The sequence below is a fragment of the Haliotis asinina genome, chromosome 1, assembly GCF_037392515.1.
Source record: "Haliotis asinina isolate JCU_RB_2024 chromosome 1, JCU_Hal_asi_v2, whole genome shotgun sequence".
NCBI classification, from domain to species: Eukaryota; Metazoa; Mollusca; class Gastropoda; order Lepetellida; family Haliotidae; genus Haliotis; species Haliotis asinina.
The window spans coordinates 17,844,543-17,869,686 of NC_090280.1; the positions used below are offsets into that span (position 1 = coordinate 17,844,543).

Below are 25,144 nucleotides of genomic sequence, written 5' to 3' on the forward strand. Positions count from 1 at the left end.
AGTTTTGGGGAATAAACACTTAATAGTGAGTGAGTGAGTGAATATGGTTTTATTTAGCTTTTAGCAGTATTACAGCATTATCATGTTGGGGTCACTAGAAATTCTGCGTCGAGCACTGAACTCATGTGGGGAGTCGAACCCAGGTCTTCGGCATAACGAAAGAACCACTAGACTACCCTAGGAATGCCTCTTTGCTAAAAACTGCAAATGAATTATTATGTTAGACATCTTCTCTATGCCTTGAAATCTATTGATTTGCTTTTTTTTGCACAAATGTACAAGATATCAAACGTGACCGGGTCTCATCATTGGGGCCATGTGATTGCAGGTTAATTACTTTCCCGAGTGTTTGCTAATTCATAGAGTTCGCACATACGAGTTTAAATTCCACCACAATGACCTGAGAGGCCGGGGGAGGGGGGGGGGGGGGTGGTGGGGGAGGGGAGAGACATGTATGGTTAAAAACTTCGGCCTCATATTTCCGGTACTGTTGTTTCAAGAAAGAGGACGTCAGTCTGAATATTTAAATCTTACAGCTGATGATCACGCAAATTATCTACAGGCCGCCGTTATGTAACTGTTATCGACAAAGAAACGAAAATACCGGGGCCGTGAAAATATCATTTTACGAGCGTTTTCATCACTATTAGATCGCTTCAGGCCTTGACGGTGAATGTTTACATGTTAGAGTGACCTGCCCTTGATTGGGAGGAGTCACTATGCATTTACGATAGTTGAGGTTCAGACTGCAAGTCTAGCTGTCGCATAATTCACCGAAAGCGTATCAACGACAGTGACCTAAATGAAAAGAGAAATGTACACACCAGCGATATCATTTCGCGGGGTTCATATAAAGCGTCTCCTAGCACTGGTTATATGCGGCGTGGTCTTAATTTGGATAGTAGGTCGATCACGCCACAAGTCGCAAGCGCAGAAGTCTTTGGGGACCGATCTACTGGCAAACGGAAAAGACAGATACGTTTTCAACATGGATAGCAATCGCCGAGGCATGACAGACGGTACAAGTTTGAGTTTTAGCAATGGACATTTTGTTCTGGAAGGAAAAGCTATAAAGATTTTAAGTGGAGCGATGCATTATTTCCGTGTGGTTCCTGAATACTGGAAGGACAGAATGCTAAAGCTGAAGTCTTGTGGACTGAACACTCTGGAAACGTATGTAGTTTTGTAACAATCTTTTAAAAGTGTTCCTGGTAACTGAAAGATTTGCACAACGTTTAGGAAGGATTTCCGTCCTTAACAGCCTTTTTTTATCATTCTATACCTAAGAATATTTTTTTTTAAATAAAAAGAAGGAAAGAAAGCTTAACCCAAGACCTAACCCATAACCCTAACACCTCTAAATAATCCTAGTAAATAGAATACATTTCAAGCGGGGATTTGGACGACACTCGCCAGGGTGACTGTTGTTGTGTCTGTTGTCGCATTCTGGAACCATCATATAAGACCCCACTAACTCTTGTAAGTCAAGGAAAACTTTTTCCTAAACGCACGTCATCTTTCTAAGAGCAGCACCGCTCTTTTCAGCTGAGGCTCAGGGAAATCATGTCCAAACACATACAGTATGGTTCAAAATTATTGAGAATAGCTAAAGCATTTCATATTATTAAACGAGAACAAATCAGATAAAATTGAATGTATTGTGAAAGTGAACTGACCTTTTCATGTTGTGTAGGTAACAATTTAATATTTTATCAAGTCTCCTTGAGCTTCACGGCACAGTCTAAGACGGGTAGGCATACTTCCTATCAGAGAGGTTAGTGTTTCGTGAGTTATGCTGTCCCAGTATCGGACCACTTCTCTCTTCATGTCTTCAATTTTTGTCAACCCCTTTTGATTCACACATTCCTTCATCATCCACCAAATGTTCTCAATGGGATTTAAGTCAGGACTATATGCAGGAAATGGTAATGCAGTCACATTTTTCTCCTGAAACCACTGCTTGGCATGTTTTGCGGTGTGTTTAGGAACATTATCTTGCTGCAAAATCCAGTCATTTCCATAAAACACATGTGCACTTGGAAGGAGAAAATTATCTAATATGTTAGTGTAGCGTTGACTTGTCAGATTTCCCTCAAACACACACAGCGGGGTCGTTCCTAATAAGGATATCCCTCCCCATACATGAAACTTTGGGCTGTATTTAGGTCGTCGATACAACGGTGCTGACGCAGACTTTGTCCATATTTTCACATTATTGGGATATACCCATATTGAGCTTTCATCAGTAAAAATCACATTTTCCCAGTCAAAGTTTTCATGTGCCAAACACCACTCAACACGCCTGTCTTTATGTTCTTGTTTCATGAGAGGAGAAGGAATTCCAGTCTTTTTCTCCCATCCAAGATCAATCAAATTTCTTCTAACTGTAGATTTTGATACAACTGTTGATCCACTTTCTATTATTTCATACCTGATGTTGGAGATGCTTGCCCTTTGCTTTTTAGACGCTAAAATTCCCAGCCGGACGCGATCTGAGAAGTCCAATTTTCTGGGTCTCCCTGTTCCTTTCTGGTGCCCAAAATCCTTTCCCTCTTTAAAATTCTTCCAAATCCTATACACAGTAGAAAGAGGAGTTCCTGTTCTCTCTGCCAATGTATTTACATCATCAATTCCTTGATTACACAACTCATAAATCAACCTTCTTTTATCTTCAGCAGACATTGTTGACAGTGCTGAGGAAAATGACGTCTGCTACAAATTCAGGGGAGGTAACTCTAATTGTACTATACTCAGTAGGCCAAGATGAGTTACCTCCCTTATACCATTACTTAGTTTTAAGTATCAGTGAATCAGTTGAGGTGTTAGGATAGCTCAAAGTAAGAAGAAAAATTCTCAATAATTATGAACCAGACTATATAATAAAACAATAAATAAGGAGCATTTTCATTATTAGCAGCGTAAATGCACTTTGGTCACACACATGTGAAAAAGCACAAAATCTGATTTTGTGATGCCTGGTTTTAGCTGGTTGGCTGATATACATCTGTCACTCATTACAAAGTTTGGGTGTGCCAGCCCTATCTGGTACAGTGGAAGTTGTCTAAACTGTCGGTACAGAAGAAGTAATCCGATTTCAACAGCTAGCCGGATTGTTGACTGACATGGTTACCTACAACCAGTTTTGCCACTCTCATATACATTGTGTCACATAGTTCTCTCAGTTACTGCACACATTGACACAACAGACTAATTACAAGTACAAGTATACCCATGCTGAACTAAGACTAACTTATCTTTGTCACCAACCGTGTAGTTTCAAGCAGCATTAATTGGTGCTGCCATTGTAACACATACCATTGACTCCTCGCCACACACTGGATTAGACAGTGCTGATTACTGTGTAAACACATATTTGTCCGACTCATTTCATGCCAAGATCCGGAAATGACAGCTGCTGGTTTGTAGATTTGTATGATGATAAATGTATAAGCCACTGTTGGGACTGAGATCTTATGCTAGTATTGACAACCGGCTTGATTAGACAGCTGCCGGTATTGACAGCTTTTGAGTGTTTTCTTCAGGTAGCAAGATAGGATTTTGAATAGTAAATTTGTTACCTCAAAATGTGAATTTTGAACCCTGTACAGTAACAAATTATAAAAAATGTGAATTCAGCTTATAAAGTTGAAAAATAATGCAATGAAAAAAGTCCCGCAAAATCAAAGTTCAAATGATTCACTAATTTCTCCCTATCTGGCGTGAAAAGTTCTTTTAACAGCTGTGCTGAGCTGCACTCATAGTGCATGAGCAGCGAAGAGGTTGATGCAGCTTGAAGCGGGATACCCTGATAAACACACCACAGCCCTGACAGACAGACAGACAGACAGACAGACCCTATGCAGTCCAAACAGACACACCATATGGAGAAACAAATAGACAGAGCCTGAACAGACCATGTAGAAATACCATCTCAGAGATGTTTTGATGTTTCTATGTTCTCTATATATGACAATGTTACTGCTCTTGGATTTCCAGCAAGGTTGCCTTGGCGGATGTTTAATGTGCTGCATCAGGTATAATTAGGTTCAGTATTGAACACATTTTCATTCTTGCTAGAGTATTGCCATAGTCAAGTCAAGTTCAAACTGTCATCACTCTCTGACAGTATGTCACCGAAGACATGGTTTAAGTCTCCAAATGGGTCGTGTCTGTGTAGCCCATTCCTGCTGTCCCCAACTGTATTGGGGAAATTGCTGGAATATTGCTCCAACCATACTCACTCACTCACTCACTCACTCACTCACTCACTCACTCACTCACTCACTCACTCACTCACTCACTCACTCACTCACTCACTCAATTATGAAGTACCTGTTTCATTCACTTTTTTCCATTTTGTTGAATTAAGTGCATCAACGTCACTCGCTATTTGTCAGTATTGTGTGCAGTATAATTTGAACATTCAGTTTGTCATGTTCTGAGAGGTCTGTTTCATTTGTGTCACTATGCTGAAGACCCTGGTTTGATTTCCCACATGTGGTCAGTTTGTGAAGCCTGTTTCTGTTGTCCCCAACCATGCTCGAATATTACTAAAATCAGCATAAAACCACACTCACTGGCCCACTCACCCACCCAGCCACTCACTTACCCACCCACCCACTCACTCAAAATAGATCGAAAGAAGGATGAAAAATAATTATCGGTTGTAAAAAGGTTTTCAATCAGAATTTTGTTGATTTAGTATAACACACATAACTGAAATAAACCAACCATTAAATCTGACAAATATTCACTAACGTCTGCCCCATCGCTTGAATATTACGACTAGGGCCTTTCAGAATGCACACATTTTCAAGGCTTATGAGGCTACACATGAGATGTCATATATATTTCTATATATATAATTGTGTATGAAAGTTGTTGGTTCAGAATCATCACAAAGTAGTGTTTTGTAACATTGTTCCGCATGATATCTTTGAAGGGCATTTAGAAGTGGAAAGTGTAAGAAAAGCCAGGTTTATTGACAACTTCCTCATTGTGGATAACACAACGTTTCGGAGTATAAGCTGATGAAGGAGCAAGCATGCACTCCCAAACACTGTGTCACTGTTACCCACAGTAAAAAAATGGCCTGTTTTTATTGTTGTGCATGACATTGAATGTTAATAACAGATTGCAGATATAGCATACAATGCAGTTATTATTAAGCCTCAACAGCTTGCTTGCCTGCTTGATATGTCCCACATTAATACAAAGCTGATATAGCATTGAAATTCAGTGTGACTTGCGCTGCAGCAACGTGATGTCATGAAACACTAATTTGTAAAATATTAATACCTTTCACCAGGACTGCAGGTTATTACTGGTATACAAGTATGTCACAATACGCCTTTCAAACTGTAGGTATTGCAGTATTTTCCCTCAAACTCATATGTTGGGTAGTAAGAATATGTGATGTGTTGTGACTGTCTCCATGGTTTAAATTAAAAAACACTCATACTTTCATTCACACTAAAATTTCATTGTAATTGACAAAAGAGCGTGCTTCACTTACAATAAATTTTGCGAAAAAAGAGAAAATAAATCCCTCAAAATCAAATCTGAATTTGAAATTTTGTTTATCACAGCAGTAACATTTATTTGAGTGTGTTAGGAATAATAATAGTTTGCAGAAAATAAGCTCTGCAAATAGAATTGATGTCTCTCTCTCTGTCAAACGCAGAAGCACCCAGTATTGATGAAGTGCTAGTATTGATATTTCTCTTGCACATTTTTTGCCAAGGAGGACAAGGGCAGTAGGACTTTTTCAAAAATGTTTGATAGAAAAAAGAGTGACGAGGGAGGAACACATCTTAATTTTTTTCTCACAGAAATACTGCTTGGAAAGATTATGAGTTGCAGATTCAATCACACTCATTCTTACAGACACTTGTTCTTATAGTTGACAAATGATGATCGGGATGCAGCAAAGTCAAAATTAATTTTTTTGAATGGCAATAAAAAATTGTTATGTGCACAAATAAAAGTGACCGATGCCCGAGAAACTGTTATATTTAGCCTAATGCAATACATGTCAGCCCCTGTGGTGGCATGTGCATGGAGCTCAGGTCACAATCAGCTCAAGTTAAACAACATCAAACGCTGAAAATCCAGTATAATTATAGATATTAATACCAGTATCAGAATGGCAATAAACTGCAATGTAATACAATTTCTTGTCAGTACACACCCTACCTTTGACAGTTTTTCATGCATCTCTTCAGTGTGTCACCAGAGTCACTGTCGGGTACATCACGACTACATCGACTCCATGCTGTTATACAACAGACTGGAATATTAATAAATGTGTATCATATTTCATTTGAAAAGAACTGGTATTTTTCAAAGTCATGCTTGTCTGAGTTTATCACCAAATCTTTTTGGCTGTCAAAATGTCAACGAGAAGGATTACAGATTGTTTCACATTTGGTTATCAGCCCACATTTCCCAGAGGTAGGGACCAACTTGCCCCTTCCAATAATATCCTGGCTGTAGTGTTATTGTCAATTTGTTTTAACAAAGTTCATAAGAGAAAACTTTGGACAAGTTGTGTTATTTTAATTTAATTGTGAAATTGTGAAATGTGCTACTGTTTTTTGTTTCTTGTTTCCTGTATACTTTGTAACTGATACTAATTCTGTCATGAGCATAGCAACAGCCAACAATACATTAATTTGTCAAAATTTAAGGGGGATTTCTTATGTAGTTGGGTTAAAAATGAAAACACTCCTTGACATGTGTATCCATGAAGATCTGTGTTAGAACTGATTTTCAGTAATTTGTTCTTTGTCATGAGAGGCAGCCAACAGGATTGCATGATCAGACTCGGTGACTTGGCTGACACATGTCATTGTATCCCATTTACATAGATCGATGCTCATACAGTTTATCACTGGGTTGTTTGATCCAGACTTGATTATTGACAGACTGCCGCCTTTTATAGCTGGAATATGAGTGCTGCTTTGAACCACAACCAAACCAAATACTGACACATGCTTCTTGACGCATGTCGTTCCATTGTCTTCATGGTTTCATGGTTGTCAGGTTATGGTGGAAATATTGCTGATATGATGTTATATTTCAACTCACTCACTCAAACCCACCTACTCGCTCGCTCACTCACTCACTCACTGCCATATGGTCAATACCTTTCAGAATACACTTTCCTTTCTTATGCTCATTGAGACATGCATCTTCATATACAGCAGAAGCTGTCAAAACTGATTCTCTTTGAGACCAAATTCTAGTGCTGATAATGAGTGCATGTCGGTTTGGGTGGCTGCTCTTTTAGGAGAGCTACACTGTATGCGTTTTGTTGGCACACTGAAGTGCCAAAGGGCACGTCTGTAATTCTTTATGAATCACATTTTGCTGTCTTTCATAACACATTTTATCCCTGGTTTTCTGTTTGTTATTTCAGATATGTGCCGTGGAATCTGCATGAAGCAACTCCCGGAATATTTGACTTTGAAGGCATGCTCAATGTCCGGTATGTCAACTTACTTAACAAAACATAAACTAGATCACAGGGTCTGGTGATACTCAAATAATACTATTTTCTTTGAGAGGCATTTTAGAAGTTGTGTAGGTGGAAGAAAACCAAATTCTATGTACAGTCAATTTCTTTATTGCAGTGAGTGTAACATTTCAGTGCAGGTTCAGTGTAAATATTACCAATCTGCTTCTGCAATTCTCGTTCATTAGGAGATCCAAGTTGCATATCATTTACATTTTAAGATTAAGACTTGTAACTGCCTACAAAACCTCACTCAAATATTGACTTCATACAAAACCTCACACCACTTTTGACATACTGTCATCAACTGCAACACAGCAACCCATACATATCAATATCTGTTTCACTTTAATTGTTTGTGACTCACTCCTGAACTCAATGCTTTGGTCCCACTGAAAACTGAAACTGAAAATTAACATTTGTAATATGGCTAGGACAGATAACCCGGATACCCGGGATGGGTGGGTGATGAGTTGGACCTGGGTACCCATCTCAGTGCCCGGGATGGGTGGGTGATGAGTTGGACCTGGGTACCCATCTCAGTGCCCGGGATGGGTGGGTAATGAGTTGGACCTGGGTACCCATCTCAGTACCCGGGATGGGTGGGTGATGAGTTGGACCCGGGTATCCGTCTCTGTACCTGGACCCTTCTTGATCATGTGACTAATAGATTCAACAGTGTAATAAGTTAGTCTGTCATAATTAAGGGATATTTCCTTGAACATTAAGACATGATTACATGGTTAAGATGTTGAAAACCTCATAATTCTAGTAACATGTCATATTTGGAATTACACTTTCTTAGTAAAGTACAAATTCTAGTTTGTTGTTGGCCGAGTCCCATTTTGGATTCAAATCCACTCCCTCAGAGTCCGGCATCTAATCGCCAGCACACAAAGTTAGCCACAAAAATGGAAGTGTTACGGTTAAAGATTTGCCGTGACAAAAGGTGTAAGAAATCCCATCAGAACCAGCAATATATATAACACTGAGAAGTTTGAAATTTTCAATAATTTGTATTCAGCAAAAACAAAGGCAAGATACAAAAGGTTCACAGTAAGTCAATTCTAAAGTAATGGGTCACAATTATGATCTCAACTCACTGAAGTCTTGGTGTGCAAGTGAGAAACAGTTTTACTGAATGCAACATAGTGAGCACATACGACCGTCGCCATCAACGTAGAATACGAAAAGTACTGAACATTTACTATATGGAATGTAACCCATAATAATTATCATTCAAAGCACTAAATGTTGTGACCCAATAATAATTAATACTTACTTAATAGTACAATTTACAGAAAATACACTCTCATAACAGTAGTCTAAACTGCGTACTTTGTGTACCCCTCTGAGTAGTGGCTGAGCAGGTTGAGAGGCTGACTTTGTCTCCTGGAGATTAGGTGCCTGACTCTGTGGGTGCGGGTTCGAATCCCAGATGAGACTCAACTGAAAATGTAGTGGTATTTGTACTTTACCAAGATAGTGTAATCCCAAATATAACATGTTACATTTGACCACTTTCTATATGGCATTGTGTTATCATGGCCGTGCCAATTTACTCTTATCAAGAGTACACAAAGTACGCAGTCTAGGCTACCAGTTGTCCATCTTCCATTTTTGTGGAAGTTGCAGTGGCTGATTGGAGTAGGCAGCTGAGTTTGTGTCTTGTAGATTAGGTGCCTGACTCTGAGGGTGACGGTTCGAATCCCAGATGGGACTCTACCAAAAATTACTTTGCACTTTACTAAGAGAGTGTAATCCCAAGCATGACATATGTTACTTTTGACCACTTTCTGTATGGTATTGTGTAAACATAATTTTAGCCTCCAAGCTTAAGAAGGTGATGCCATTTCTTACAAATTTGATGTCAGGAGTTAGCACAACAGTTATCAGGGTTGGGTAGGGTAATAGTCTGTGAGGTACCTGGGTAGAAAATTTGGACCCATCCCGGTCTTTATGCACAAGCAGTCAGCTTGTCTAGGAAGCACCAAATGGAACATTACAGATTTAGGTCAGGCAAGCCAACAGTGTTGGGCTGGGTTTCTTGTGGTGTTCACAAGCACCTGCATTTATAATAATACATTGAAAATACAGCCTCAGAAATCTGTGTGCTGTATTCATTGCATGTATGTCATTTGCATTTCTGGTGTTCCCTTTAGTGATATTCCTTGGAATAATGCTAACAGTTGGGTGTAGATAAACTCACTCACACAAGCATGTCATGTGCAGTAAACATGCCCACATCTTCAGCTGTTGAGTATCATCTATTTCTTACCTTTGGTGCAGAAAAAATGTGTTTCCCTTTTCAGTTCAGAGAAAGGGTACTCAAGACTCTGTTTCATCTCTTTGACCTGATTTTTGCATAAAATGCCTGGTTCATTTGCACTAGAGCAAGCAAATATAGGCCAGCTTTCTAAGGCTAGTGGTGGCAGGTAGCCTAGTGGCCATAGCGTTGGCTCATCACGCAGAAGTTCTGGGTTTGATTCCCCAATTAGTATGGTAATCCATGATTCCCCTAAGCCTACATGTTTAATACTTAGGGTGAAATGGTATACCACAGTATTAGTAAAGGTGGTATTTTGCCTTTAGTTCGGTATGCCGTTATGCAATAAAGTTTTCTTGTATTTTTGGTTTTCGTTATGGTTTTTCTGTCAAGTCATAAAATGAAAAGTTTGTTAATTCAAAATAGCAAAAAGTATGTTTAAGATTATTTTTCATGTTATTAGACAATGAAAGTCTTGATTTTGTGCCTTTTGATCATAAATCTCAAGTTCCGAACCAAAACAGGTCAAAGCCAACTCCTTGTACTGCAATACATAGTGTACTATGGTAAGAGTGTACTGTTTTGAGACTATTTTGTACAGTGAGTGATTTATGTATGACAATATCAAAGCATTACCGAAGTAACCATGGCAACATTTGTATGGAGACATTGATACAGGTGATGATTACGGCTGCAGGGAATCCTCATGACATGAATATGACACATATCATGAATACTGGATGATGAATGCAAATGTTGGATGACAAATGCAAGTGTTGGGTGACAAATATACAAGTCAGCAGATCATGCTTTATTTGGAATATTCAGTGAAACAGCAATTAAATTGCTATATTCTTTGATGTTGTGAGAGTCTAGACTGATGTCATGAGTACTTAGACAGAAGTCATGAGACTTATGAGTGATTCATGAGACTGAAGAGTGATGTCATGAGAGTCTAGACTGATGTCATGAGAGTGAAGAGTGATGTCATGAGTGTCTAGACTGATGTCATGAGACTGAAGAGTGAATGTCATGAGACTGAAGAGTGATGTCATGAGACTGAAGAGTGACGTTATGATTGTCTAGGCTGACGTCATTAGAGTGAGGAGTGATGTCATGAGTGTCGAGACAGATGTCATGAGAGGAAGATTGATGTCATGAGACTGAAGAGTGATGTCATTAGAGTGATGAGTGATGCCATGCTTGTAACAGTGCCATTTTGTCCCAGTCCAAAGTGTTGCAATGTTTGTCCCTTAGTACAACAGCCCAAACGGGGGACTATGTATTCAACAGTGACACCAGTCAATTTTGGTGACCTTGACCACGACATTTTGACCTCTTTCGAACTCTTGTTAAACCAATATGTCAGACACCAGTTGATTTTGTTCACCTTGACCTAATTCTTAAAGGTCACATGCAACCAAAAAATCAAACATAATTAAAACACATTTATCACTTATTCATGACATATAATATACATTGCTGCTTTTAAAAAAACAAATAAACAAAATTATAAGTGTACAATCGCGATTCAAAAGTGCAATATTTTGTACTTGGGCTTACTTCCCCCGAAACGAAGCCCTCGGGAGACCGAACCCAGTCATAGCGGGTGGATATGCACTCAAGTGTAACGACGGCTTCCGATTGGCTGTTCCATTTGCTGACATGCTGAGGGTTCATTGTGTGTACAGAAAGATGATCTGTTTGATGGGCATTTTAGAAGTATAGCCAAGAAAGTAAGATTCTTTGTGGATAACAACTTCTTTTTGTGTACTTGATGCATCGTTTCAGTATGGATTCATATTCTGTTGTCAAGCAAAATCATATACACCAAAAGAAGTCGATATCCATGAAGAATGTATATAGAGATGTTAGGTTTTGAAAATACATGTTCTCTGAATTTGCGCTCGATCCAATAAAAAATCATGTCAGTAGAGATGGTAAACTACTGCGTGGCTCCAGCCATCTGTCATTCGTCCAAGTACAAAACAGGACTGGAATCTGGAGTTTGCACAAGTTTCCGTCACATCCAGTCATCCGAATAAAATGAATGTAGTTTGTTTGCAACCCACAGACATAAAAACATGTCATGTGTATCACACGTGCCTAATTACATAATGTGGCAGACACGGGACTCGGGTGCACGAGTCATAAATCAACTTATTTTCTTTATGTCGTATAGTCTGATAGGTGTTAAGTTCAAATTGCACGTTGTCAATGATTGAAGCTGTGTATTGCATGTTGTCTTTAGCAGACAGGCAGACAGACATATAGGTGTGAATAAACGAGACACTGAGTTTTCTCTATGACAGAGACTGCTTGCCACAGTCAACAAGTTGTTTTACGTAACGAGTAGATTATGTACTTGTTTGTGTACACAACCGAGATTAGACTATTGCTCACGACCTCAGACGCTGGGCATGCATACTGTTTCAAGCTCCGCGAACCTATTCACTGCGCATGCGTTATGGACGCAGCGCAGCACAGCTGTTGAAACCAGTTTTCCCCCCAGCGCTGGGGGGAATTTAGTAAAACGTTTGAACTCCGATTTCGCGGGCTTTTTTTCATCGCGTTTTTTTTCAACTTTACAGGTTGAATTGGCATTTTTTATGATTTGTTTCGGTAAGTGCACACCGAAAGGTACCAGAATTGCAAAGTTGTATTTTACGTTGCATGTGACCTTTAAGGTAACCACAATACTTTGACCAGTTCTCAAACATTTGTAAGCACAATATCTCATAAATTATTGCACCCAAAAGTCTTCAATATTTTGACAACCTACATTGCGGGATCATGCAGACACCTGTCATTTCAGGCGTCCAGTATGTGACCAAAAATTAAAAAGTAGTAAATGCGTTATGAATATTTTGTTCTTCTTTAGCGACGGGGGACATTGCCATATTAATGGCAAACACTTGTCTGTGCAGAGATGCATCCCTTTGGCACACCAGAAACCTGTGATTGTGTTAGAAAATTGTTTAAAGCAGTTATAATCAAACCCATATATGTGATTCACAGGTGTTTGACCTCAAGTAGAAAAACAGATAATAAGACATTGGAACTACTTGTCATGTATTGCAATAAGATTATAAATTGTTTTCCAGTTTGTTTCTCAGCATTTAGTAACTTAACATCAAAAGATAATTTCCAACTAGACCACGGGGCAAAAGAGTGCACCATAAGTGCCAGTTCACTTCGTCACTTCCTGTTGGGTCCCTTCCTCCTTTCCTCACTCTCTCACTCACTCACTCTTACTGGCTCTTCACTCCAAGCCTACCTCTCCAACTCATTCCTTGTTCACATTCTCTCCAAACCTCTCTCTCACTTCAACCTTTGTCCTTTGACTCCTTCCTTCCCTCCCTCACTCACTCCTTCCTGCCACCTGTCACTCTTCCACTCACCTACAAACTTAAATTATTATTACAGGAAGTACATCCAACTGGCCCAAGAGGTCGGGCTCCATGTCATCTTTCGACCGGGACCCTTTATATGCTCAGAGTGGGACTTTGGAGGACTCCCCAGGTAAGATCATTGTCTTTCTCTGCAAACTAACTGGTAAATGTCATTGTTGGTATTTTCCAGGACTAATTTTAGTTTGTTCAGCTATAATCTAAAGCAAGTGTCCGGGTTCTAAGATATGATTCGTATGTATAATATTGGTCAGTTTGTTGCAAGCATTGTTTACCTGTAATCTATTGTTGGTTGTCAGCTGGCTCCTGGCAGATCCCCACATGAAGATACGCTCCAACTATCCCCCCTACCAGAAGGCAGCCGACAGATTCTTCAGTAAACTGCTGCCCCTTGTCTCTGACCTCCAGGTAGGTTGAATGATGAAGACCTGGGTTCGATTCCCCATGTTGGTACAATGTGTGAAGCCCATTTCTGGTGTCCTCCACCATGATATTGCTGGAATTTCGCTGAAAGCAGTACAAAACCCAATTCACTCACTCACTCACTACAGTACTTTACAGAGAGGTTAATGAACAGGTAGATGTAAGGGTACTGATGTCTATGGGGTCCCAGACTTAGATGCTGTTCCCAAATGTTATGCTTTGTTTGTTCGTGTGTTGTTGTTTAACACTGTAATAAGCGATATTCCATCTATGCAATTGCAGTCTGTAAGTATTTGAGTCTAGACTAGAAAATCCAGTGATCAACAGCATAAGCATTGATCTGTGCAGTTGAGCTGCATTGATAAGTGTAAACCACCTAGTCCATTTCATTGCCTCTTACAACAAACATGGGTTACTGCAGACCTGAAGTTATGCAGCTATATAACAGTGTATGAAACTCCTACAAAAAGACAGGAAGCCCACAGGGCTGATAACTAAAAAATGTTGCGGGCCCTGTTAACATGTAACCAGCCCTATATTAAATATAGGAAACTGAGACATGGTGTTAAAAGAAAGTAATTAATGAATTACTGGGGAGTGAGGTAAATTTAAAGGTGTGCAAAAGCAAATTTAATAAAACCTTGACTTCAATTCATTTAGTGTCACTGCCATCAGGAAAGAACGACATTATTCATTGGTGAAAGCATTCTCTAGACCAGTCACATGTAGTGTTAGATAAATGGGTAGGTTGATCTGTGGAAGTTACAGTTTGATTGATCATGAAAGTAGTATAGGGAATGATAGTCCGAAAACACTTTTCAAAAACCCCTCTAAAAAGCCTCATTTACTAAATGAGGCTTTGGTGGGACCCTTAGCTCTTGCTACTATTGCCCCTACTACAAAACCACGCCATCACGTTTACCGTGACTTGGCAGGCGGTAACACTGTGCCGTACGGTACGATCAATAATTCTTCTCTTACAAACCCCCTACCCGGCCCATCCCTCAAGTAGTATAAGTTAGGTTCGTCGGCTTTCATATCCACTTTATCTATGTTGTAAGTTTTGACTGACCATATAGGATCGGTGGCTCGCTTACGGCTATCGCCCTCGTGTTCCCCCGGCTGGTATAGATACCTCACTAGGGCCCTATCTGGTATCTGTTTCTCCTTCCCACGCAATGGAGCGGCCGACTCTGCAACTATTGATTTTAGTTTGATAGCGTCTGCCGGTTTCTTACCGGTGAGACGGGTGACTTCATGGTTGATTGCCGACACCACCTTGGGTAACCTCGTGACCCATTCAGTCGATCGTTTTCCAGGGGTGGCCATCTCCCTAGCATACTGATAGCCGAACAAGCGCTCAGCCAAAGTCCTATTAAATCTCTCAACTATGGCTTGGCTGCGATGGGCTCCGGCCGTGCCACGCCTGACCTTTGTATCGTGTTTGGCTAGCAGTTGTGACACGGCACCCATGAACTCCCGTCCGGGGTCAACTTGCAGCTCTGTTGGCCACGTCAGCGGGCTGCGTTTGTATATGCGTTCAAATCCTCTGGCTACCTGAGCCGAATCTTTCGTGGTCAAGGGTTCGGCTTCCTTGTAACGACTGGCTACATCCACTACGGTTAAGGCATACTTGTACCTCTTGTCGTGGGGTAGGAACAGTAGGTCTGCCTGGTGAATGCTATTAGGTATGTTAATACCGAACCTCCTTCTAGGCACGTAGCGTGGTGCCGGCAAATAGATCTGCCACAGGGCTTGTTTTTCAAGCCACGCTTTGGCTTCCTCCGGGGGTACTCGCGCTAGTTTAGCTAGCTTATCTACTGCGCTAGCTCCTTTCCAGTACCCACGCGGGCTGTAGTAAATAGCCTCAAATTTTTTCATGTCCATACGCGTATGTGTTTATTCCATCAATAGCTATCCAACGTTTCGTGTCCATAGGCGATAGGGACGTCTTGTTTATAGTCAGTCCGTATATCTTATGCCCATCACTTCTAAGTGTGTTCATTTTATGTCTAAAGGTACGGGTCTTGAACAGGGCTTCCTTGAATCTGGCGTGTTTGATGTGTTGTTTCACCACATACTTCTTAACCCCCTTAGCTTTCCGGATCTCACTATTGTCGGCTTTCAGTATGGAGTACATCTTAGGTCTCAAACCTATGTACTCGGCTATGGGCGTGCCAGCACACTCGTCCTTCATCTTACCTAGGACCTTTTTATTTACCGTACTGTGTAGGGTATGGGTCTTAGGGTAGTCGCTGGTGTCGTATAAATCGAGGTGTTTTTTCATGTCCTCGTACACGTCCTCGGTTCGAATCTCCATCAGCAGGGAATCCGTGTCAGTGTACAGCACTTCACACCTGTCGCCGTACTGTTTCTTGAGCTCGTTGTAGTAAAAGTCGTACATCAGGTGTTTGGATAAATCGAGGATGCTCATCCCCACGTAAACAGGCCGGTTAAATTTTATGTGGCTTTTCTTCATGTGTAGGGCAACCAGGTTGTCTGTGAATATCTTACTACGGTTGAATGCCGGACTGGCTATCAATCTCCTGAGCTTGTCTTCCTCACTCGACCGAACCAGCTTCACGGTCACGCGTTTCCTCAGGTTCTCCATAGTCTTACCAAACACCGAGTTGTTCATGAGCTTGTAGAGATTTTTCTCAAAATCACTGGTGGCTTTTTTTCGTAGGTCTGTGTTCATTCTGATGTAGGGCTCCATCCATGGACTCTGGTCGAACATGAGCACCCTGTGTATTTTGGTCAGCCTCATACCCAACGACAGGTACAGCTGTAGGTTGCGATAGTGAACGATGTACTTGGTCTTATTCATTAAGTTAGGCACGAGTTTTTCAACGTCTGTCACACGACCACCTGACAAGTTATGTTGGTACTCAGACATCCAGTCTGGGTTAACCCTCATACGTTCGGGTGCAAGGGGATAGCTGTTGTGCGATGCGTGTAATGCCTTGGGATACTCTAAGTCAACTTCGAGGATATAACCTTTGTTCGAATCTGGTGCAACCCCCATAACATCAACGTGGGGTACCCATTCGAATCCCCCTGTAGGTAGATACTGACTCATGGCCCAGCCGTAGAGGTTGTTTGCGTCGAGGTAGAGAATGTGATTGGTTGGTTTGTTAGGATCGTAACCTTTCACGTATTGATTATTTGCTTTCGCGTATCGTTTGGATGCCATGGAAATCCCACCTCGCAAGCCTTTCTCAATGAATAGGTGCATGTCGTAATCTGTGAGCAATTCTAAATTAACTCCGGTCTTTTTAAGCAAGGCGTCCCACGACAGACCTGGGCTGGTGTAATACCATGCGGGGTCGAGTTTATACTGCTTTAAACATGTCTGCCGAAACGTTTCAAACACGTCGGCTAACAGCAGTACATCTGTCCTCAAGTACAGGTCGTGATAATCACCCAGGTTCTTACAACCCAGTTTATTCCATACGTTAGTCGCGTGCGAGTAATCATCTCGTGAGACGGACGCCTCATTCAGCTTGCTATAAAAGCAGTCAATAGGGGGTAGTCTGGTCTCGGTGAACTTGGCCCAACTATCCATGTACTCATAGGGGTACACACCCTTCCTCATAAGCAGGGGTCTAGTCTCGGCGTCTGTGTATCGATCGGTGATAGGGAAGGTATTGTTGGCCTTGACCAGACTGTCGAGTGACGACAGGAGGAACTGAAACGAGTCAATGAACCTAAGTCCGTTTAAGCTGAAGGAGATGTATCTCTCCATGTTGTTGGGGATGCACGTTATATTACCATCGATTTTCGCGATGGCCTGCATGATCAAGTGTGAGTCGTACCCTCTCAAGTTGTGAAAGACAACGGGGATGTTTATTGTCTTAGGGTTGATTTTAAGCTTGAGGTTGCACGCGTTGTGAGCGGCGCCTCTATACTTACCAGTTATGTGACAGTGATCTCTCACCGAATCACCGTTAAGCGGTGAGTCACACACGTGACAGTTAGTGCTACTAGCGTGAGCTAGCCTGTCGGCTCGGGTCATACGCATGGGAGCGATTCTATACAATGTATTCCTAATAATTTTTTCTTCCTCCTGCAAGCACTTTAGAAACCTTTCAGCCGCGTCAGGGCCCCTATACACTACAGGAGCTTTCGTTTCCCCGTCACAACGGACGACGATGTATCCAAAACCGCAGGCTATATGCTCTTGTGTCTTGTGGGTGAAGCTACCACTGGGGGAATCCCCACACACAACTAAGGCTTCGAAGTCGGCGTATATGATATAAGGTACAGACATTTGGTTCTTGTGGTTGTCGAATTTTAGGATATTTTCACCTTCCTTAGGCATGTCGACTCGTATGGCCGTCTGCCCCACACCTTGGCAATCCTCCCGGTGGGATTCTAATAAATCGGCCCGACTGAAACCGTGTAGGCATCGTACACAAAAGTGTTTTTCCCCAACGTGTTTCGACTGGTCGTGCAACAACCGGCTGAGATTTTTTATCCACGTGTAGTGATACGTTTCACCTCGCTTGATCATGAATAAATTAATAACTTGACGATCCTTCACCGGGCTGACCCTGTGTACTATTGTTGTGTTACCTTCGTGTCCAAAGACATATATAGCCAGATTATTCTGTTTTTCTACTTTAGTGATCTGGGATATTGGGGTGGGTTCATCTATACCATCCCAGTTGAGCCCATCGTCCTGTGGATAATTAGAAGGCCTGTTCGGATTAGTGGCAGCTGGAAATAAGGCTGACCTGATAGCTAACCTCAGGCAATCGTTTCCTCTATTCTTAACGTTTACTATGGCTTGTTTGTTCTTATAGTAGGGAGGCAAGGCTAGGTATGACCCACCTCTGAACGGCACGTAGTTAGCTATATCTAGATAGACGTTATCGATTTTATCTACAGCCCACCCGGACCCCATGTGCGTGTAGCGTTCTAGGTATTCTCGTATCTGCTGAAAACTATTATCGATTGATGCGTCAATGGTCTCTGTATGTGTGACGACCTCTTGTTTGCCTCGGAAGTAAGGTTGAACATACTCAGTGACCCCTGTGGTGCCCTCCTTATCGAGCGACATTTTCACTGTGATCTGAAACTTGATACTTCCTAAGTTATTTAGTTCCTGGTTGACCTTATCAGCTATCAGAGGCTTGATATCTGTAATGTCCATGTTTCTATCAACGTGCATGCGCCAACCTCTCAAATAGTTGCCTACAGCGCGCTCAGTGCGAACGAACTGCAGGTCAACAGCTCTATTCTGTTGTAATAATTCTACGAGCTGTGGTTTCCTCATACGGGAATACCCGCCTAAACCCAAATCGTGTGCCTCGGTTTTCAGTTGTTTTACAGTGGGTACGGGGGCATGTGATAACAATGCGGTTAACCCGGCTCTCCCCAGGTGTGAATAACCCGTGTGTCCAAGCTGTTTCGCTTGAGCTTTTAACTGTTTTACCGTAGGGGGGACTTCTAAACCTAGTAATCTCAACAATGCTGGCTTCCGCATTCTAGAATACCCGATCACACCTCTCTGCTTTGCGACCCGCTTGAGCTCGCGCACAGTAGACATCGTGTTTACACCTAAGAGAACTAATGTCTAATTGGTTCACAGTAAGGGGAGGTAACTCTTAAGTGGCTATCTTGAGCAGTCGCCTACGTTCTTTTATGTAGCCTTTTTTATTCTCGTAGATGAGTTGATGTCTGACTACGTTCGCTCCGTGAGCTTTACATAGACAGTAGTGTCCTTTAACCCCGATACCACACACAGAACACGTGTAGTTAGGACTTCCCATATGGAAACAACAGAACCCCTGATTCCTGCATTTCCTACCACAGGCCTCGGTCTTCCCCATAAGTATATATTCGCATCGGTATGGAGCGGGTCTCATGTTTACTTATATAGGTATTTTAGTTTAATTGCTTCGCAACCAACGCAGTAGCTGCTATACCCAACACTATGAAGCCCAGTTCACGATTCATTTGTCCCTTGGATGGTGTGTAGTACTGAGCGAGTGTGGGTTTATTGAGCGGTTCCAATTGTTTACCAGTTAGTAGATAGTATTCTTTCATTGCTTCATCGACATCGTTGAATGTTTGAACGGCATGGTTTTCACGCGTGAGTTGTTCGTTAATAAAATCGATCCTCTGGAGGCGTTTTTTAGCGTACTCGGCCTGTGCTCTTTGTAATTTCTCAGTAGCGAGATCGTGTCGCTTCCTTTCTTCCTGTATTTCAGCCGCGTGATCATCTCGTAGTTTCGAGAAGAGGTAATTACTCCCGGAAAATGCCAGGGCATTCACTAACGCCCCACCGACCATCATAGCTATCGTGGCCATCCCTATATTTATTTCATTATATTATCAGGTATTATTCCTTGTTTTACTAGGATGTCTTTTGTGGCCATCGCCATACCAAGGTTCATTATGAGCATACCCATATCCTGCAGGTTGAAATCTAGCTTGATAGTTGGTTGTTTAAGCACCATTTTAGTCAACCGAGCGTACCCTACGGCTAGACTAGCGACCACTGTGGCGTGGTATGCGTCGTTGACGAACGTTTTCCCCTCAGACATTATATATATGATATAAAATATTAAAATTATAACATGATATGCGGATCAATAGTGGGGGTGGGGGGCTCACTGTTGTGGGTGGGTGGTGGCTCACTGTGGGAGGGTACCCCCACGTATAACCATGTTATAACCACGGCAGCAGTTACACCTACAGCCAACAACAGTCGGGTTGGATTGGTCACTTTATGTTGGTTACACCACCGTTTTTTACCGGCAGCTACTCTCTTAGGATTCTTCTGTCTGGTTACTGTTGGGGGTATCACCTCGGGACTCACTGGTTCCGTCACCTCGGGACTCACTGGGGTCTCCTCCTGTGCAGCATCCATCTATACTATTATTATTATTCTTTCTCTCAAATTGGCAATGTTTTGCCGTGATAATCGCCGCCGTCACTGGAGCCAACAACATACCATATTTGTGGTACAGCCCGCAGCTGATAGAGCTCACGGCGTGTTCGATAAAAGGGTCTTTCTCGAGGTCCTCCCACAGGTAAAGTCGGCGCTCTGGTGGAATGGGAAGGAAGTGTGATACAATACCGGTGTATATCTGGGTCATAGCCGATCCTATTGTCTTTGTCATTTCTGCTCCGAGCCGGGACTCGTATCTAGCGTACAGCTTATCGATTTCTTCGGCTGACATTTTGTGAATTTTATCCGGGGTGTAGTCTCCAAAGTAATGTTTGGCTTTGCCGCCAACAGCCAACGCCACCAGTTTCTCTCGCTTGGGGGAATCCCCCACACCCCCACTGGGGGAACCCTCCAACGACAATTGTTCGAGCAATTCCTCACACTCCATCTTATAATATAACAAGTAAGATTTAGTTTTAACTATATAATACCCGATACAGACAAAACACAGAGAAATGAAGGTTAAGTTGCACACGACAAATACTTCAAATATCATAGCTATGCTTAGCATTTGCTTAGCTTTGCTTAGCTTTGCTTAGCTTTAGCTTAGCTTTGCTTAGCTTTAGTATACTATATATGCTACTGGTTGGTCGGTCTTTAGAACGAGCTTAGCGTGTTTAGTTTCAGCGAGCTGTTTCTTCACCCGTTCCCGTTCTAATTTACTCATCACATCGTTCTCTCTCAAACACTCCTCAAACGAATCCCTGTCCTTGCAGTGAAATAAGGCCACCCATCGCGTCTGCTCCCTGAGGTCTTTCAACACCGAGTTGAACTTCTGCGTTAGCACCCAGACGCTGTGATTTGCATGCCGGCCGGAGAAGGCCAGGTACGATAGCATGTCTCTCTTTTTTGTTATCTCGCGATTAGCGCTGCAGTCGTCCAGTATGAACAGCGTCGGTTCCCCTTTAAATTTCTCGTGAAGAGCTTTCAACCAGTCCTGCAGGCGTGTTCCAGGGTCGATTTTGTGTACGTCCGGGTCCGTCATTACCCAAGGTCGCGCGTACGTTTTATTCATGCCCAGAGTAGGGCACATGATAACGATGTTATCGAACACATCCTTGTAGTAACCCTCCAACATATCCAACACGAAAACGGTCTTCCCACAGCCAGTCTGCCCGCACACTATAGCGCAGTGTGGGTCAGTGGGTAACCCCAGGGGGGTGTGGGGGTCTTGTTTATTGTTGGGGGGTGTGGGGGGGTACCCCCCATCAGTAGATGGCTTGCACAAATCTCCCATTGTCTATATTAAGTTGCGCGTCCATAATAACGTACAGATATAATTTCAACTTACCAGCGGTTTGAGCCTTCTTAGTAATCTGGATAGTTATCCCTTCGCTGCCGTTATCTATACGGCGCCCGCTACCGTGCAGTTTATCATCATCCGTGGATCGCATGTCCAACCATAGGGCGTACTTGGTGGTCAGGTATTCACCGATCTGCACGGAGCCGAGGTCCAGGTCCTTTGTTATGTAATCCCCCACTGGTAGCTTTTTTATCTCATCCCACTGCTGGTGTGGCCTCATACCATGACTGAACAGCTGGTTGGGCACGCCCTCGATGGTAACTTCCACCTTTTCAATCTCGGGGTTGAAAAACTTCTCGCTGTCCCTCCGGAATGGATCATAATCCTCCACGGGGACGACCAGGATACCTTTCATCGATCGCGCCGGCACGTTCAGGTTGATATTCCACACAGTGTCGCTCTTATCTCGCACGACTGATCTATGCCTCAGTACGCGATCGTACAGGATAGCCATCTTCCCAGAGTACTGGCTTCGAACCTGCCTGGCCAGCTCCGGGCTAGTGACCATGTCGAACTCCAGAGAGATGTTGTCTATGGCATAACTGGCCTCATCACCGTTCGGCGTACGCACTACTTTGCTATAGTCGTTAAACGTGAGCTCGTATTCGAGCCTATCACCCAGCGCGGCCTGGTAAAACGGCGCGTGTCCAGTGAGCAACTCGAAGTCGAGCGGCACGCAGAATCGATTCCCGTATGCTAGAGCGATGGCCTTTTCACCGTCCGATAGCTTGTCTTGCTGGTCTGTCGTGAAGACGTACCCTATGCGCGCCCGGGTTGATTTGCTGATACCCTGGTACACATCATTGACTCGTTCTCTCTCGCTTTTCCAGAGATCCTTGTAGCAGTGAAACACGTCGCTGTCGTCGATGCTCAGCACCTCGTTACCGCTGATCTTGACGGTCGTTTTCTTGATGATGGCTCGACCCACGTTCCGCACTAACTCGCGTTTGTCGTTGTCGGAGGTCAACGTGATATTGAACGCCAGTCGAACAGTGCCTGGTACAATGAGGTCATTCTCACCAAGGTTTGGAAATCTAACCAGCAGAGTTTGGTTCTGGTCTATCTTGCTGGGATTGTTGGTGATGGTCACCGACTGTCGCACGGCTCTGGCACCTAATGGCTCTCTCAATTTTCTGAAAGGATCTAATTTTCTACCGTACATTGTTATATAAAAGAAATATATTTTTAATACTAATGGATAAAGACATACCTATGGATGAGATGCCGGGCGCTAGTGCCCAGGCATATGATGAGCAGGAGACCTCATTTACTAGTTCACCATTGAACCAAGAACTCTTGGAAACAACGGTAGATGATTATTTCGAAAGTTTAAGAAGAGATAAAAACTACGTTGAACCACAGGGTCGATACCATAAGGATTTTTTTATTGATACAAAGGGTGTTCTACGCCTTAAGTCTGACCCAGGGGTTGACCTCTTTAACAAGAGCAATAAAAAACCACTGGCCTTGTCAACTCTAGCCAGCCGCTATGGTGTCGAATTTATTCGTAAAAATCTAAACATGAATGATTACGGTGGTGCAATACCTAAGGCCGTTAAAGAAGATCTGCAAGCTACCAGATCCCACCTCACCACTAGAGATGAAATGACACCAGAGCGTGCTACAGAAGCCTCGGACAGCATAGAAAAACTGTTGAGCACCTACTGGGACAAACCGTTACCGGGGTTTGACTTTCCGGTAAGGGAACTGTACGGCTTAGACGAAGCCGTGAAACGCGTGCGTGGAGAACTCGTGAACAACATGGGGAAACTGAACGAAATCGACGAGCACATCGCTAGGGAAAAAACCAAACTCAACGAAACTGAAAACGATGATATGAAGCGCCGTATCAATGAACGACTACGCGATTTAGAAGACGAGAGACGTACACGATTGGAATCCGCTTCCTCGAATCGTGAACAGCTTCGATCCCAGATCAGTCGTATTCGGGAAACAATCGATAGAATACTGAACGAGGATACAACTTTAGCCAACAGGATTCGGATATTGTTCCGGGAGCAAGGGATCACCATCGCCAGCATTCTGACTGCATTGGGTTTCATTATATCAACCCTCGTGGTGTCACTGACGGGGGGAACCCCTGTGGGGCCTGCCGGCGGGGGAACTCCCAGCGGTGGTGGGGGTGTTAAAGACTGGATAAAAAAACTCGGGGAAGGCCTAGCTAAACTGGCTGGTAAAGCCGCCGAAGCCCTTCCCGGCATCCTGGGTAGCATCGTCTCGTGGTTGTTGAGCGCTCTGTCTAAAACTGCCATGTGGCTCAGTCAAAACCTGTGGGCAGCCATCGTCGCCGTGGCGGGTCTGGTGTACGTAGCGGCTAAGAAATCTTTAACCAAATAAGTCCCAAAGTTACCCCACCAACCACCAGGGCCGTTTTACTATCAATATGCTGCTGTACCCCCACATGTATATTAGGGTGTGTGGGGGGCACATGAACTTTAGACTCCGGGGGCGGCGCAACTATACCCTTTTCACGTGGTGGGATGTGTGGGATATAGGTGGTGTTAATATCGGGGTTGATACCCAACTTTTGATTCTTCGTGGCTATGACTATTTCGTTGTTATAACCCACCACTTTTTTTACTCTCAGTTGCATATCACTCGGAGCCATGTACAACCCCACGCCGAACACGTAGTCGACTTTCGACCTGGCGTATTCTAACACGTTTTGGTAGCGTTCGATAGCCCGCGGGAGATCAACTGGAGAATTGATAGCATCCTCAACGTTGGAAACGAATTGTGTCTGAGCGTCGTAAGCAGTTCCCTTACCGATTATGTTGGAACGCGTCATCGACTGCGCACCCAACAGCGCCCACACGTACGTTCGAATCGAGTCGTTCAACCTGACTACCCCTGCACGAGTGAATCCTTTCGACGTGTCCAGCATGAACATTTTCCACCCGTCTGTGGTTGACTGCTCCACTTTCTGGATTGTGAAACCAACACCACCTTTTTTAAAGTCCATACGATCATCCCTCCATTCATTACTCGACAAAGCAAAGTCCTGCCTAAGTATACCTAGTGTCAGTAAATCATCACTGGCATCTTTCACTGGTTTTGGTCCAGATTTGTTAGGTTTAGGAACAAGATCAGCTAATGCATGGGAAAAACGTTCCGTACTAAACATTTTTCGTTGCATAAATTTTATTAGTATATGTTTGTCAAATGCCTTTGGCGAGAGCCCATGAGCGTAAGGAATACCCAACCCGTGGTTCAGCCCCGGCAAACGCCAATCCGTCTTCGGGTTTAT

The 25,144-nt window shown here is 42.9% G+C and overlaps 1 protein-coding gene across 1 annotated transcript in view; it reads left to right on the forward strand.

Annotated features, from left to right (window-relative positions):
- Window positions 1-710: 710 nt before the first annotated feature.
- LOC137287600 (beta-galactosidase-1-like protein 2) overlaps window positions 711-25,144 on the forward strand; it is an 80,778-nt gene continuing 56,344 nt past the window's right edge. Inside the window, exons 1-4 of the mRNA XM_067819977.1 lie at window positions 711-1,173; window positions 7,421-7,489; window positions 13,209-13,304; window positions 13,492-13,600. Coding sequence (XP_067676078.1) covers window positions 803-1,173; window positions 7,421-7,489; window positions 13,209-13,304; window positions 13,492-13,600 — 645 coding nt within the window. The 5' untranslated portion in view covers window positions 711-802. The remainder of the gene's footprint in view (window positions 1,174-7,420; window positions 7,490-13,208; window positions 13,305-13,491; window positions 13,601-25,144) is intronic.